This window comes from Chlorocebus sabaeus, chromosome 25 (assembly GCF_047675955.1).
Source record: "Chlorocebus sabaeus isolate Y175 chromosome 25, mChlSab1.0.hap1, whole genome shotgun sequence".
NCBI classification, from domain to species: Eukaryota; Metazoa; Chordata; class Mammalia; order Primates; family Cercopithecidae; genus Chlorocebus; species Chlorocebus sabaeus.
The window spans coordinates 84,810,915-84,826,881 of NC_132928.1; the positions used below are offsets into that span (position 1 = coordinate 84,810,915).

At 41.3% G+C, this 15,967-nt stretch overlaps 1 protein-coding gene across 1 annotated transcript in view; it reads right to left on the reverse strand.

Annotated features, from left to right (window-relative positions):
* The window catches only part of LOC103230917 (kinesin-like protein KIF28P), a 70,474-nt gene that overhangs the window by 53,549 nt on the left and 958 nt on the right, over positions 1–15,967 (reverse strand). Inside the window, exon 2 of the mRNA XM_073011409.1 lies at positions 5,962–6,155. Coding sequence (XP_072867510.1) covers positions 5,962–6,155 — 194 coding nt within the window. The remainder of the gene's footprint in view (positions 1–5,961; positions 6,156–15,967) is intronic.

The window sequence follows — 15,967 nt, forward strand, 5'->3', positions numbered from 1 at the left end:
CGATCATAGCCCACTGGAGTCTTGGACTCCTGGCCTCAAGTGCTCCTTCTGCCTCAGCAGGATGTTTTACAGAATCATGTCATCTGCAAATAGTTTTACTTCTTTTTCTTTTTCTTTTTTGAGATGGAGTGTCCCTCTGTCGCCCAGGCTGGAGTGTGGGGACACGATCTCAGCTCACTGCAACCTCTGCCTCTTGGGCTCAAGTGATTCTCTTGCCTCAGCCTCCTGAGTAGCTGGGATTACAGGCACCCACCACCAAGCCCAGGTAATTTTTTTTTTTTTTTGTATTTTTAATAGAGACAGGTTTTATCATGTTGGCCAGACTGGTCTTGAACTCCTGACCTCAGGTGATCCACCTGCCTCGGCCTCCCAAAGTGCTGGGATTACAGGCATGAGCCGTCGTGCCCGGCCTTCTTTTTCTTTTATTTTTTGAGACAGGGTCTCACTCTGTTGTCCAGGCTGAAGTGCAGTGGTGTGATCTCAGATTGCTGCAGCCTCTGCTTTCCCAGGTCAAGTGATTCTCCTGCCTCAGCCTCCTGAGTAGCTGGGATTACAGGTGCGCGCCACCAGGCCCAGCTAATTTTTGTATTTTTTGATAGAGACGGGGTTTCACCATGTTGGCCAGGCTGGTCTCAAACTCCTGACCTCAAGTGATCCTCCTGCCTTGGCCTCCCAAAGTGTTAGGATAACAGGTGTGAGCCACCTGCCCAGCCTACTTCTTCTTTTCAATCAGCATAGTTTTTATTTCCTACCAATGGTCTTTGCCCTGGCTAGAACTTGTAGTGAATGCTGTATAGCAGTGGTGGGAATAGACACCCTTGGCTTGCCTGCCATCCTGTGGAGAACACCTGTTTCACCATCAAACATGATGGAAGCTGCTTTCCAGGCAAGTTCTATTTCTAGGAAACTTCCTCTCATTTCAAGTTTGTTGAGAATTTTGATTGAGGGTTAAATGTTGTCATTCTTTTTGCAACTGATCATATTTTTTCTCCTATATTCTATTCTATATCATGAACTTTAAATGTGAAAACAATTCTACATTCCTAGGAAAGGGCCTGCTTGATAGTGATTGAGCTTGATTGACAGTGATAGTAATACATTAAGGCCCACCTAACAGATGATTCGACTGTGTTTGCTGAAACTTTGATAATTTTTGTGTCTGTGTTCATGAAAGATAATGGTCTGTAGTGTTTTTGTAATATCTTTGGCTGCTCTTGTTGTAATACTGGCTTCATAAAATGAAATGGGAAGTGTTTACTATGATCTGCATTTTTAAAAAATTTCTTTCTTTGGTAGAATTCACCAGCAAAGATATCTAGGACTGGAGTTTCTTTGTAAGGTTTTTCGTTACAAATTCAGTTTATTTAATAGATACAGGACTACTTGAGTCATCTATTTCTTTGCATGAACTTCAGTAGTTTGTGTTTATTTGTTGTTGAATATATGTTGAATGTACTGGCATTAAGTCGTTCATAATATTTTTAATCATTCTTTTTAAAAAAGGGAGATGGGATCTTGCTGTGTTGCCCAGGCTGGTCTCAAGCTCCTGGCCTGAAGCAATCTCCAGTCTCGGCCTCCCAAAGTGCTGGGATTACAGCTGTGACCCACCTGGGCTCCTTATTCTTTTCATGTCCCTAGGATCATTCATGCTGTTGGTATCTGGCTTATCAATTTTATTGATGTTTTCCAAGAACCAGTTTTAGGTTTCAGTGTTTTTTCTCTATTTTAGTGTTTTCAATTTCATTATCACTTTTATCTTTTTTCTTCTGCTTGTTTTATGTTTAATTTGCTCTCTTTTTAAATTCTTAATTGGAAGATTACAATGCCAATTTGAGATGATTATTCTCTAATGTAAGCTTGACTGCTAGAAAACCTCCTCTTAGCTCCATTTGGATGCATCCCACATATGAAAATATATGTGTGTATGTGTATACATGTATATGTATGTGTGTGTATTTGTATATATGTATATGTGTGTATGTGTATGTATTTGTGTGTATACATGTATGTGTATGTGTGTTTGTGTGAATGTGTGTATGTGTATTGTGTATGTGTATGTGTATGTGTGTATTTGTGTGTATATGTGTGTATATGTGTGTGCATATATATGTGTGTATATGTGTGTATATGTATATCTGTGTGTATCTGTGTTTCTATGTGTGTGTATATGTGTGTGTATCTGTGTGTGTGTATATTTGTCTATCCTGACTGCATACTCCATGCTTGTTCCACACATTTGACAGGTGTCTTGAGTTGCTTTTTTTGTCTTTTAAAGATTTTTTTAAACTTATTTTTTTTTTGTAATACTGTTTCTCTGGCCTCTTCCTTGTCAGTAGTGTTTTGATTTTCATTCAGTTAAAAAAAAAGTTTTCTAATTTCCCTAGTGGTTTTTTCTTTAACCAATGGATTATTTAGAAGTCTGTTATTTTCCAAATGCTTGTGAATTTCCCAAATATTTTTCTTCCTAGTTTAACTCCAGTGTGGTCAGAAAACATACTTCATATGATTTCAGTCTTTTTTTTTTTTTGAGACAGGATCTCACTCTTATCGCCCAGGCTGGAGTGCAGTGGTGCAGTCACAGCTCACTGCAGCCTTGACTTTCTGGGCTCGAGCGATCCTCCCACCTCAGCTCCCAAAGTAGCTGGGATGACAGGTGCGCACCCCACCATTGTGCACCACCACGCCCGGCTAATTGTTTGTATTTTTAGCGGAGACAGTTTTTCATCATGTTATCCAGGCTGGTCTCAAACTCCTGGGCTCAGATGATCCACCTGTCTTGGCCTCCCGAGGTGCTGGGATTATAGGTACACACCACCACACCCAGCCAATTTGAGTCCTCTTACCCTTACATTTATTGAGACTAGTTTTATGATCTGAAATACTGTCTATCATGGTGCATGTTCTGTGTGTACTTACAAAGAATGTGTGTGCTGTGGTTGGGTGGGAAGTGGTTGACATGTTTTATGATATAATTGTCAATTAGGTTGATATTATTCTGTTGTTCTGTAATATTACAGAGTTTTGTTTGTCAATTACTGAGATAGGAGTGTTGAAATCACTAAATACAGTTGTAGATTTGTCTATTTTTCTATTTCTGTTTTTGCTTTGTGTACTTTGAAGCTCAGTTATTAGGTACATACCCATTTGGGTTGGCTATGTCGCCTTAATGAATTCTTTCCTCATTATGAAATATTTCTTGTTCTGGAGCCTATGCAACGTGATGTAAATGTATCCTCTAGTTTTTTTTCTTAGTGTTTGCATGCTCTTTTTTATATGTAAACCAGGTTTTTAAAAAATCCTGTGATACAGAAGCACTTAAACCACCCCCCACCCACTCATACATTTTGTAGACAGATAGAGTTGGATCCTGCTCTTTCTATCTTATCTGATGATCTTTGCTTTTTAATTGGTAATGTTTAGACTATTTATATTTTTTAATCATTGATATAAATTATTGGCATTAAATCTACTATCTTGCTATTTGTATTCTACTTATCCCATCTCCTCTGTTTCTAAATCCCAAACATGGCAGGGTAAGAGAGGTAAAGAATGTTTTACAGTCGTTTCCCTGCACTTGACTCATTAGTTAGTTATACTTGTTTTGTTTATTTATTTCATATTGATTGCTCTAGGGCACCAGTTCTCACAATGCATTCCAGTGTCTGTGAGATCTTTTCAGGGTGTTTGTAAAGTGACACTTCGTTTTGTGATCGGACTTTTTCATTCTCATCCTCTCATGAGTGTAGAGTGGAGTAACGAGTGCAGTGGGGTTTGCCAGAGGCTCTATAACGTGATTTTAGGGCAGAGAATCAAGCTTTTTCATGGAGTCAAATATCACAGAGATTTCAAAAATGGAAAACAGTGCCATTCTCTTCAGTGTTGGCTTGAGTATTATTTTTTGGCCTGGCGTGGTGTTTCACACTTAAGATCCCAGCACTTTGGGAGGCAGAGGCAGAGGCAGAAGGATCATTTGAGCTTAGGAGTTCAAGTTCAAGACCAGGCTGGGCAACAGAGCAAGAACCCATCTCTAAATAAAAATAAAAATAGGTCGGGCGTGGTGGCTCACACCTGTAATCCCAGCTCTTTTGGGGGCTGAGGTGGGCAGATGACTTGAGGTCAGGAGTTCGAGACCAGCCGGGCCAACATGATGAAATCCCGTCTCTACTAAAAATACAAAAATTAGCCGAGTATGGTGGCACATGCCTGTAATTCTAGCTACTTGGGAGGCTGAGGCAGGAGAATCACTTGAACCTGGGAGGTAGAGGTTATAGTGAGCCGAGATTGTGCCACTGCACCCTAGCCTGGGTGACTGAGCGAGAGTCCATCTCAAAATAAATAAATAATTAAAAAAAGAAAATTACTTTTCATAAAAATATTTTTATATTATGTATGTTTACTAGTAATGGATTTTTAATGTTTTTATTAACTGATGTTAATAAAACATCACCGTGTGTTTGTAATAAAAGAAACCCTGGGCTCTAGGGTTACAACAGATTTCTTTAAAATATTTATTTTCAAATATTATATTACTTCCTATATAATGCAAAATCTTAAAATAATATACTTCTGGTACCTGTCTCCTTTTTCTGGTGTTGTCATATTTTATTTCTGTATTTGTTTTGAATCCCAACAGAATTTATTATTCTTGCTTTGACAATCAATGATCTTTCTGAAAGATTCAAAATTAGAAAAAAAATTTCTTGGGCACAGTGTTCTAGGTTGAGAATTTATTTTCTTTTTTTTGAGGTGGAGTCTCATTCTGTCACCCAGGCTAGAGTGCAGTGGTGCGATCTTGGCTCACCGCAACCTCCATCTCCTGGATTCAAGCAACTCTCCTGCCTCAGCCTCCCTAGTAGCTGTGATGACAGGCAGGTGCCACCATGCCCAACTAGTTTTGTTTTGTATTTTTTGGAGAGATAGGGCTTCACCATGTTGGCCTGGCTGGTCTTGAACTCCTGACTTCAAATGATCTACCTGCCTCGGCCTCTCAAAGTGCTGGGATTACAGGCATGAACCACTGCTCCTGCCCAAGCTCGAGAACGGCTTTCAGCTCTTAAGTCTCTCCCTTGTGTTCTAGCTCACAAAGTTCTGACAATATATCTGCTGCCATTCTTGTTGTTCCTCCATCTTTTCTCACTTGTTTTTAAGATGTTATCACTGGATTATAGCAATTTAATTAAAATGGGGCTTACTGTGATTTTCCTTGTGTTTATTCTACTTAGGACTCTTTGCTCTTCTTAGACCTGTGGGTTTATAGTTTCCATCAAATTTGGGAAAATTTCACCCATCAATTCCTCAAGCATTTCTTGCACACACCCCCCTCCCATTTCTTCTGTGACTCCAGTGACGTGCAGAGTTTAAGATTGTCCCACAGGTCACTAAGGCTCTGTTCATTTCCTCCCCATAACTGTTTCTGACTGTTTCTCCTTGTCTGTCAAAACTCAGCCTAAACATCACAGCCTTTATTAAACCATTCACTAAATATCCTGTCTAGATTGAATGACCACCTCACCTTCGTACCCCACTGTATCCCATACATCTGATCACGGAACCTGTAACATCTGAGTGCACTTTTCTTGCCTCTCTCCCCAAACCAAATTGTGAGCAACTTTAAGGCAGAGCAGTGCACAGCACATGATAAATGCTCATTAAAACAGAAGTTCTCAGATGCTCAGTGCCTCATACAGTTTGCTTATTTTGCTTGTCATGTCATGCTTTTTTCAAGGTAGGCCAGTACGTTGGCAAATGAACTGATTTGAGTATCTAAAAATTACTTAGGCAATAGCTGTAGTTTTGGACCTCATGTTCAGCATAGAAAAGGAGTAAATTGAAAGTCAAATTCTCATATGGAAGCATATATTTATGCTTGCATAAAATTATTGTACTTTCACACTGTGAACACATCATCAAAAATAAAACAACAAAAAACTGACAGTGAAGCTGTGTTTTACAGCAACTTACCTGGCCTGCAAATTTACTACTAGGATCAGCTGAAATAAGGACACCATCTTTATCCTTTTGAAATCCATCGTGAGACCAATACGCCAGGCAAAAGTAAATGTCTTCACACGCTCTGGGTTCTTAGGGTCCTGTATAGTGGCGGTGGTTCTGGAATGCATGGAAATCACACATTTGCTCCCAGAATTCTTCTCTCTCTGCAGTCAAATTACAAATTCAGAGTCAGTCATTCCAGTGTCTCTTCGTTATCCAAGTTCGTTGTTTTGCAGGTCTTCATACCTACTAAGAAGTTAAGCCAGGAACATACCCTCCCCTCAGTTTGTTCTCTAACTGTGTTACTTCTAGCAGTTGTTACGACAAGCAGTTGTTCCTGCACTCCCTCGGAATTTCTGAAAGGCTGTCTCTAGTCATACTAACTTTCTGAGAAGAGCTGGCTCTCTAACACCCAACTATACTAATAACAATAACTACAGTAGTGGAGAGACTGACTTCCTGCATAACTGGTGAACTCCTCAGTAAAACTAGTGAAAAATTATCAATTAAAAAATGAAAAAAAAACTTTTTACTTTTTTATTTTTTTATTTTTTATTTTTTTATTATACTTTAAGTTCTAGGGTACATGTGCATAACGTGCAGGTTTGTTACATATGTATACTTGTGCCATGTTGGTGTGCTGCACCCATCAACTCGTCAGCACCCATCGACTCGTCATTTACATCAGGTATAACTCCCAATGCCATCCCTCCCCCCACACCCCTCCCCATAATAGGCCCCAGTGTGTGATGTTCCCCTTCCCGAGTCCAAGTGATCTCATTGTTCAGTTCCCACCTATGAGTGAGAACATGCGGTGTTTGGTTTTCTGTTCTTGCGATAGTTTGCTGAGAATGATGGTTTCCAGCTGCATCCATGTCCCTACAAAGGACACAAACTCATCCTTTTTTATGGCTGCATAGTATTCCATGGTGTATATGTGCCACATTTTCTTAATCCAGTCTGTCACTGATGGACATTTGGGTTGATTCCAAGTCTTTGCTATTGTGAATAGTGCCACAATAAACATACGTGTGCATGTGTCTTTATAGCAGCATGATTTATAATCCTTTGGGTATATACCCAGTAATGGGATGGCTGGGTCATATGGTACTGGTACTTCTAGTTCTAGATCCTTGAGGAATCACCATACTGTTTTCCACAATGGTTGAACTAGTTTACAATCCCACCAACAGTGTAAAAGTGTTCCTATTTCTCCACATCCTCTCCAGCACCTGTTGTTTCCTGACGTTTGAATGATCGCCATTCTAACTGGTGTGAGATGGTATCTCATTGTGGTTTTGATTTGCATTTCTCTGATGGCCGGTGATGATGAGCATTTTTTCATGTGTCTGTTGGCTGTATGAATGTCTTCTTTTGAGAAATGTCTGTTCATATCCTTTGCCCACTTTTTGATGGGGTTGTTTGTGTTTTTCTTGTAAATTTGTTTGAGTTCTTTGTAGGTTCTGGATATTAGCCCTTTGTCAGATGAGTAGATTGCAAAAATGTTCTCCCATTCTGTAGGTTGCCTGTTCACTCTGATGGTAGTTTCTTTTGCTGTGCAGAAGCTCTTTAGTTTAATGAGATCCCATTTGTCAATTTTGGCTTTTGTTGCTGTTGCTTTTGGTGTTTTAGACATGAAGTCCTTGCTCATGCCTATGTCCTGAATGGTATTACCTAGGTTTTCTTCTAGGGTTTTTATGGTATTAGGTCTAACATTTAAGTCTCTCATCCATCTTGAATGAATTTTTGTATAAGGAGTAAGGAAAGGATCCAGTTTCAGCTTTCTACTTATGCCTAGCCAATTTTCCCAGCACCATTTATTAAATAGGGAAACAGCCCTTCATGCTAAAAACGCTCAATAAATTCAGTATTGATGGAACGTATCTCAAAATAATAAGAGCTATTTATGACAAACCCACAGCCAATATAATATTGAATGGGCAAAAACTGGAAAAATTCCCTTTGAAAACTGGCACAAGACAGGGATGCCCTCTCTCACCACTCTTATTCAACATAGTGTTGGAAGTTCTGGCTAGGGCAATCAGGCAAGAGAAAGAAATAAAGGGGATTCAGTTAGGAAAAGAAGAAGTCAAATTGTCCCTGTTTGCAGATGACATGATTGTATATTTAGAAAACCCCATTGTCTCAGCCCCAAATCTCCTTAAGTTGATAAGAAACTTCAGCAAAGTCTCAGGATACAAAATAAATGTGCAAAAATCACAAGCATTCTTACACATCAATAACAGACAAACAGAGAGCCAAATCACGAATGAACTTCCATTTACAATTGCTTCAAAGAGAATAAAATACCTAGGAATCCAACTTACAAGGAATGTAAAGGACCTCTTCAAGGAGAACTACAAACCACTGCTCAGTGAAATCAAAGAGGACACAAACAAATGGAAGAAAAAACACCTTTTAAAACCTCTAGAAATGGTCCTAAGGACAAACAGCACGCGAAGAAACATCTATTCATGGCCAGGTGCGATGGCTCACACTTGTAATCCCAGCACTTTGGGAGGCTGAGGCGGGCGGATGACTTGAGGTCAGGAGTTCGAGACCAGCCTGGCCAACATGGTGAAACCCCATGTCTACTAAAAATACAAAAATTATCTGGGTGTGGTGGCGCGTGCCTCTAATCCCAGCTACTCAGGAGGCTGAGGCATAAGAATCGCTTGAACTTGGGAGGTGGAGGCTGTAGTGAGCTGAGATTGCACCATGGCACTCCAGCCTGGGTGACAGAGTGAGAGTCTGTCTCAAAAAGAAAAAAAAAAAAGCATCTATTCAAGAAAATGTACTAAAATTTGGTAAGAAAAGAGTTTGTGGTATTTTAAGCGAGATCATTTCTTTCCCTTCCCTTGCCAGCTCAGGAAGGTGGAGATTCCACTCCAGATGTCTGGAGCCAGTAACACAGGGTTCTGTCTCTGCTCCAGATCCCAGCTGGAGGACTTTCTTCCCAGGAAGATTGAGATATTAGCATTTCTCATTCTGCCTCTCTCTACCTGTTAGTGAGGCCAAGTGTCAGGTTAACTGGGGGTCTCCCTTTCACACCCAGCTCCCACGCGAGGAATGGAGGCTCTGTTTTGGTTGCAGCATGCTGAACTTACTGGAGTACTGACTACTTTTGTCCTGGGTCCTGAGATGGTTGAACACCAGGGGAGACAAGCTGAGAGGACCTTAGGCTAGGGCCCCACCTCCACGGAGTACTCTGCTCCTAGAGCAGGCGTATCATCTGAAGAGCAGTTGACTATTGTTCACACATCTGTTTCCAGAGCCCTGGCTTAGAGATTTTGCCGGAGGCGATAATTAGGCCATACAACCCCTGGTGCCTCACATCTCTTCCTAAAGGAACTGACTTCATTTGTAACAGATTGGGGAAGTTCAAGCCTAAGGATGCCCTGGGGAGGGGTGGAGGTTGGGATGAAAGACAGCAGAGAAGAGAGTCACATACAAGTAAAAGTGTACGCCCTCTAACTGGCAGGGACGAACTGGAGAATAAGATAGTTGGAAGGTCAAAAGTATCAAACACTGGTTTTAGAAACTATTCCCTTCAAAGGAAGAATTTGATGGGATTCATTTGTAAAGCAATTTATACCCCAGGACATCGTTGAAAACAATAACCAGCCAGCAAAGAGTGAAGTTTAACAGCTGGGCAAGGGCAAGGAAAGACAGTAAGGGGGACCTACCAAAACCATTGTTCTCCCAGCGTGACTGGGGCGGACCCAAAACTGTGCTTCCCTAAGGAACAACGGTGGGCGCTGGGGGACATAGGAGACTTCCTATAACAATTCAACCAGTCACTAAACAAACTGGCAAATAAAAGTTAAAAGGAACAAGCCACAGAGGAGAGGCAGAGCTAGTAGCCAGAGCCGCTACAATATATCTACAATGTCCAGTTTCTAAGGAAAAATTAGGAGGCACGCAAAGTAACAGGAAAGTATGATCCATACACTGGGGAAGAAACAGGCAACAAAAACAGAGTGACCAGATGCAGGATTTATCAGAAAAAGACTTTTAAAGTAGTCATTATAAACATATTCACAGAACGAAAGAAAACTATGATTAAAGAAAGGATAATAAAGGAATACTTTGAACAACTGAACACCAACAAATTAGATAACTTAGATGAAATAAATTCCTACAAAGGCAGAAATAACAGAAATTGACTCAAGAAAAAAAGTCTAAATAGACCTAGAACAAGGGAAGACATAGAAGTAGAAATGCTGGCCGGGCGCGGTGGCTCACACCTGTAATCCCAGCACTGTGGGAGGCCAAGGCAGGCGGATCACGAGGTCAGGAGATCGAGACCATCCTGGCTAACACGGTATTAACCAGGCCATGGTGGCGGCGCCTGTAGTCCCAGCTACTCGGGAGGCTGAGGCAGGAGAATGGCGTGAACCTGGGAGGCAGAGCTTGCAGTGAGCCAAGATTGAGCCACTGCACTCCAGCCTGGGCCACAGAGCAAGACTCCGTCTCAAACAAACAAAAAACAAACACAAAAATACATGCCAGGCACGGTGGCTCACGCCTGTAATCCCAGCACTTTGGGAGGCTCAGGAAGGCAGATCACGAGGTCAGGAGTTTGAGACTAGCCTGACCAACATGGTAAAACCGTGTATCTACTAAAAATACAAAAATTAGCCGGGCGTGGTGGCGGGTGCCTGTAGTCCCAGTTAAGAAGCTGAGGCAGGAGAATCGCTTGAACCCGGGAGGCAGAGGTTGCAATGAGCTGACATCGCGCCACTGCACTCCAGCCTGGGTGACAGAGCGAGACTCCATCTCAAAAAAAAAAAAACAAAATTACAAACCATTATCTCTTATGAATATGCATGCAAAAATCCTCAACAAAATACTATGAAACTAAATCCAGCAACATACAAAAAGAATTGCATACCATTACCAAATGGAATTTATCCTAGAGCTTCAAAGTTGGTTCAACTATGGAAATTACTGTATTAATTGTATTTAAAAATTTTCTCTGTATGTATGAAAAATATACATACATATATATAGAAGCTTTGAGACATTTATTTACTTCCGCACATTACCAGTCATGATTATGTCATGATTATGAGTCGCTACGTCTTATACCTCCTCAGGAAAACATAGCACTATTCACTGTGGCATCCTATGGAGATCTATCCTTTATGATGGTTTGATGTCCTGCAGCTCACCAGGGCTATCAGATTCCTAGAGATAGCAAACAACTTGCCTTTCATGTGCAAACCAACCAATCAAAGCCCACATCCCCAACTATCTCCTCTATCTAACTCCGATACACCAATCAAAGCTCACATCCCCAACTACCTCCTCTATCTAACTCCTAGACACCAATCAGAGCCCACATCCCCAACTACCTCCTCTAACTCCTATACACCAATCAAAGCCCATATCCCCAACTACTTCCTCTATCTAACTCCTATACACCAATCAAAGCCCACATCCCCAACTACCTCCTCTATCTAACTCCTAGACACCAATCAGAGCCCACATCCCCAACTACCTCCTCTAACTCCTAGACACCAATCAGAGCCCACATCCCCAACTACCTCCTCTAACTCCTATATGCCAATCAAAGCCCATATCCCCTACTACCTCCTCTATCTAACTCCTATACATCAAGCCAGTACTTCCCTTGCTTTAAATCACCCCCAAGGCCAGGTACTAAACAACTAAAGACCACTCTTACAGGTCAGAGCCCACCAGAATTACTCATACTGTCCAATGCTAAATTTGTCAAACTTGTCTCCTCTGCCTTGCCCATTGCTTCCTGCAGAAACTACGGCAAACGCTCTAAGTCCTGCTCTCTCCTTTCTTTTGCCTGTTCTTGGTACTTCCCCGTGTGGCACTCCAGCCTAGGTAACAAGTGAAAAACTGTCTCAAAAATAAATGAATAAAAAATAAAAGAATAGGAATACATTTAATGAAAGAAGTACAAACCATACTCTGAAAGCTGTATGACTTTTTTTCTTTTCTTTTGTTTTTTTTTTTGTGAGACAATCTCGCTCTGTCGCCCGGGCTGGAGTGCAGTGGAGTGCAGTGGCCGGATCTCAGCTCACTGCCAGCTCCGCCTCCCGGGCTCCCGCCATTCTCCTGCCTCAGCCTCCTGAGTAGCTGGGACTACAGGTGCCGCCACCTCGCCCAGCTAATTTTTCGTATTTTTAGTAGAGACGGGGTTTCACCGTGTTAGCCAGGATGGTCTCGAACTCCTGCCCTTGTGATCCGCCCGCCTCGGCCTCCCAAAGTGCTGGGATGACAGGCATGAGCCACCACGCCCGGCCAGCTATATGACTTTATTGAAAGAAACTAAGAAACCAAAGACTGGAAAAACATCCTATGTTCATGGATCAGAAGACTTAAGGTCATTTGGAAGGCAGTATTCACCAAACTAATATACAGATCCAGTGCGATCCCTATGAGAACCCACTCAACTTCTTTGTAGAAAATGCTGAGCTAATTTTTTTTTCCTTCTAGAGACGGAGTCTTACTGTCACCCAGGCTGGAGTGCAATGGCGCAGTCTCAGCTCACTGCAACCTCTGCCTCCTGGGTTCAGGCAATTCTCCTGCCCCAGCCTCCTGAGTAGCTGGGACTACAGGTGCCCCCCATCACGCCTGGCTAATTTTTGTATTTTTCTTAGAGATGGGGTTTCACCATGTTGATCAGGCTGGTCTCGAACTCCTCACCTCAGGCAATTCACCCATCTCGGCCTCCCAAAATGTTGGGATTACAGGCGTGAGCCACCATGCCTGGCCATGATGAGCTGCTTCTAAAATTCATATGGATTGCAAAGGACCCATAGTAGCTAAAACAATCTTGAAAATGAAGAAAAAAGTAGAATTCACGCTCCCTGATTTCACAACTTAATACCAACCAACAGTAATGAAGGCAGTGTGGTACTGACAAGGACAGACATACAAATTAATAGAATTGAGTCCAAAAATAAACCCTGACGTCTATGGTCAGCTGATTTTGAACAAGGCTGCTAGAACCATCCAATGCGGAAAAGAGGAGCCTTTTTAAGAAATGATACTGGGAGAACTGGATAGCTATGTGAGAATGAAATTGGCTGGATGCAGTGGCTCATGCCTGTAATCTCAACTCTTTGGGAGGCTGAGGTAGGGGGATAACTTGAGGCTAGGAGTTTGAGACCAGCCTGGCAACATAGTGAGACCCTATCTCTATTTAAAAAAAAAAAAGGTTGGGCATAGTGGCACATACCTATAGCCCTATTTTGGAGGCTGAAGTACGGGGAGTGCCTGAGCCTGGGATTTGAGGTTATGGTGAGCTATGATCATACCACTGCCCTCCAGCCTGGTGACACAGTGAGATTGTCTCTTAAGAAAAAAAAAAAAAAAAAAAAAAAATTGAACTCTTACTATATACAAAATTATCTCGAATTAAAAGCATAAATGTAAGAGCTAAAACTATAAAAGCCTTAGAAGAACAGGAATAAATCTTCATGGCCTTGGATTGGACAAAGGATTCTTGGATATGCCATCTAAAGCAAAGCAATAAAATTGCCAACATTTAAAATGTTTCTGCTTCAAAGAACACCGATAATGTGAAAAATGCAATCCACGGAATGGGAGGAAAATTTTCAAATCATGTATCTGATAAGGATTCATATTCATAATCCATAAATATCAGCTCAATAATAAAGACAATCCAGTTTAAAAAATGAGCAAATAATCTGAATTGATACTTCTCTAGGAAGATATACAAATAAATACCCCTAAAAATATGCTTGATATCATTAGTCACTAGAGAAATGTAAATCATAGCCACGACATACCACTTCACCTCAGCTAGGATGACTGTAATTGGAAAGTTGGGTAGCAGTTGTTGGCAGGGATGTGAACAATTTGGAACCCTTATGTACCGCTGTTGGGAATGGAAGTTGGTACAGCTGCTTTAGAGGACAATCTGGGAGTATCTCAGATGATTAAACATCGTTACCATATGGCTCAGCAATTCAATGCTTAGGTATATAACCAAGAGAAATGAAAGTATGCCCACACAAAAACTTGTACACAAATGTGTGTACCAGTCATTAACAATAGGCAAAAGGCAGAACCAACTGAAGTGTGCTTCTGCTGATGAACAAAACCGTGTGTATCCACAAAATAGAATCCTGAATATTCACCAGCCATAGAGAATGACATTTTGATATAGGTTGCAACATGGGTGGACTTTGAAAACACGCTGTGTGAAAGTCAGTCACAAAAGACTGTATATGATTCCACTCATAGGAAACACCCAGGAAGGGAAATCTGCAGGGATCATTAGTGGTTGCTTAGGGACGGGAAATAGGATAACTAAAAGGTACAGAAATTCTTAGGTGAGGAAATGTTCTAAGATTGACTGTGGTGATGGTTGCACATATCTGAACATATTTAAAACCATTGAACTGTATACTTTGAATTGTATTACCTCAAAGTTGTTTAAAAGAGATTATGGTGAAAAACGTAGCAGCTGAAATAGTTGTCGGGCACTGTGCTCTGCGATATACGTATTTCCTCTGTTACTTACGATAGCAATCTTGGGAAGTGTCAAGAGCCCATTTTGCAGATAAACTGAGGCCCAGAGAATATACTGTCTGAGAATATATTGCTTTTTTTTTTTTTTGAAACAGAGTCTCACTCTGTCGCCCAGGCTGGAGTGGTGTGATCTTGGTTCACTGCAGCCTCCGCCTCCCGGATTAAAGCAATTCTCGTGTCAGCCTCCCAAATAGCTGGGACTACAAGTGTGTGTGACCATACCTGGCTAATTTTTGTATTTTTAGTAGAGATGGGGTTTCACCATGTTGGCCAGGCTGGTCTTGAACTTGGCCTCCCAAAGTGCTGGGATTACAGGTGAGCCACTGTACCCAGCAATATATTGCTTTTTATAATGAAAGTGCCATAAAGTAGGTTCTCTGATCCAATGAAAATAAGCATTAGATATGGAGTTAGAAAATTAGGCAGTGTCCAGGTCACCTAGGCCTTGTAAACTGTAAAACTTTTATTTTCAATAAACTGAAAGGTTTTGAGCAGAGAGCTTCATGATACTAGTATTTTTCTCTTACTGCTAGGTAAAGAATGGATCGGGGGTGGCAAGTTCACATAGGATATATTGCAGTTGTCTAGGCAGGATCATCTCTATCTACAGTAGGCCCCCCTTGTCTGCAGTTTCACTTCCTGTGGTGTTACCAGCAGTCAACCAGAATCTGAAAATATGAAATGGAAAATTCCAGAAATACCTTGTATGTTTTAAATTGTGCCACCAGTCTAAGAAGTGTGTGAAAATCTCACGCCATCCCACTGTCCTGCCTGGACGTGACTCATCCTTGTCTAACATATCCATGTACAGTCGCTTAGTAACCATCTTGGTTACCAGATGACCGTGGTGGCACTGCAGTGCTTATGCCCCTATGTTATTTTTATCATGGCCCCAAAGTAGAAGAGTCTGTGACTAATTTATACACTATCATAGGTATGTATGTACAGGAAAAAAATGTAGTGTATATATAGGGTTAGGTTCCACCTGTGGTTTCAGGAGTCCACTGGGGGCCTTAGAACAGAGCCCCTGTGGATACAGAGCAAGCACTGTACCTGCAAGCTATCTCCCGAATCCATCCTCTGTACTCCCTGCTTAGACCATTCTAGTCCAAGTTAGTCAACTTTGGTGGTGAACTTGAATAAAATGCAATCTTTTTGTAAAGGGAACCTAAAGGTTCTGTAAATACATGACTGTTTTAGTGCCTAATCCTACAAATCCTTATTTGCTGTTTAAAACTTGCAGTTACTCATCCTGGCAATATTAGAGGTCAGTGAAAATGACAGCAGGAATGACCACTTGCATCGTTGCTGAAGGTCTGCTTGGGCCAAAGCAGTTAATATACTGGTCACAAATTCATTCTTTGGTATTTTTTCATCAGTTGCCTTAGAAACCATGCCTTAAATAGCAGCTACACTTATCTAGTTATACATATACCTG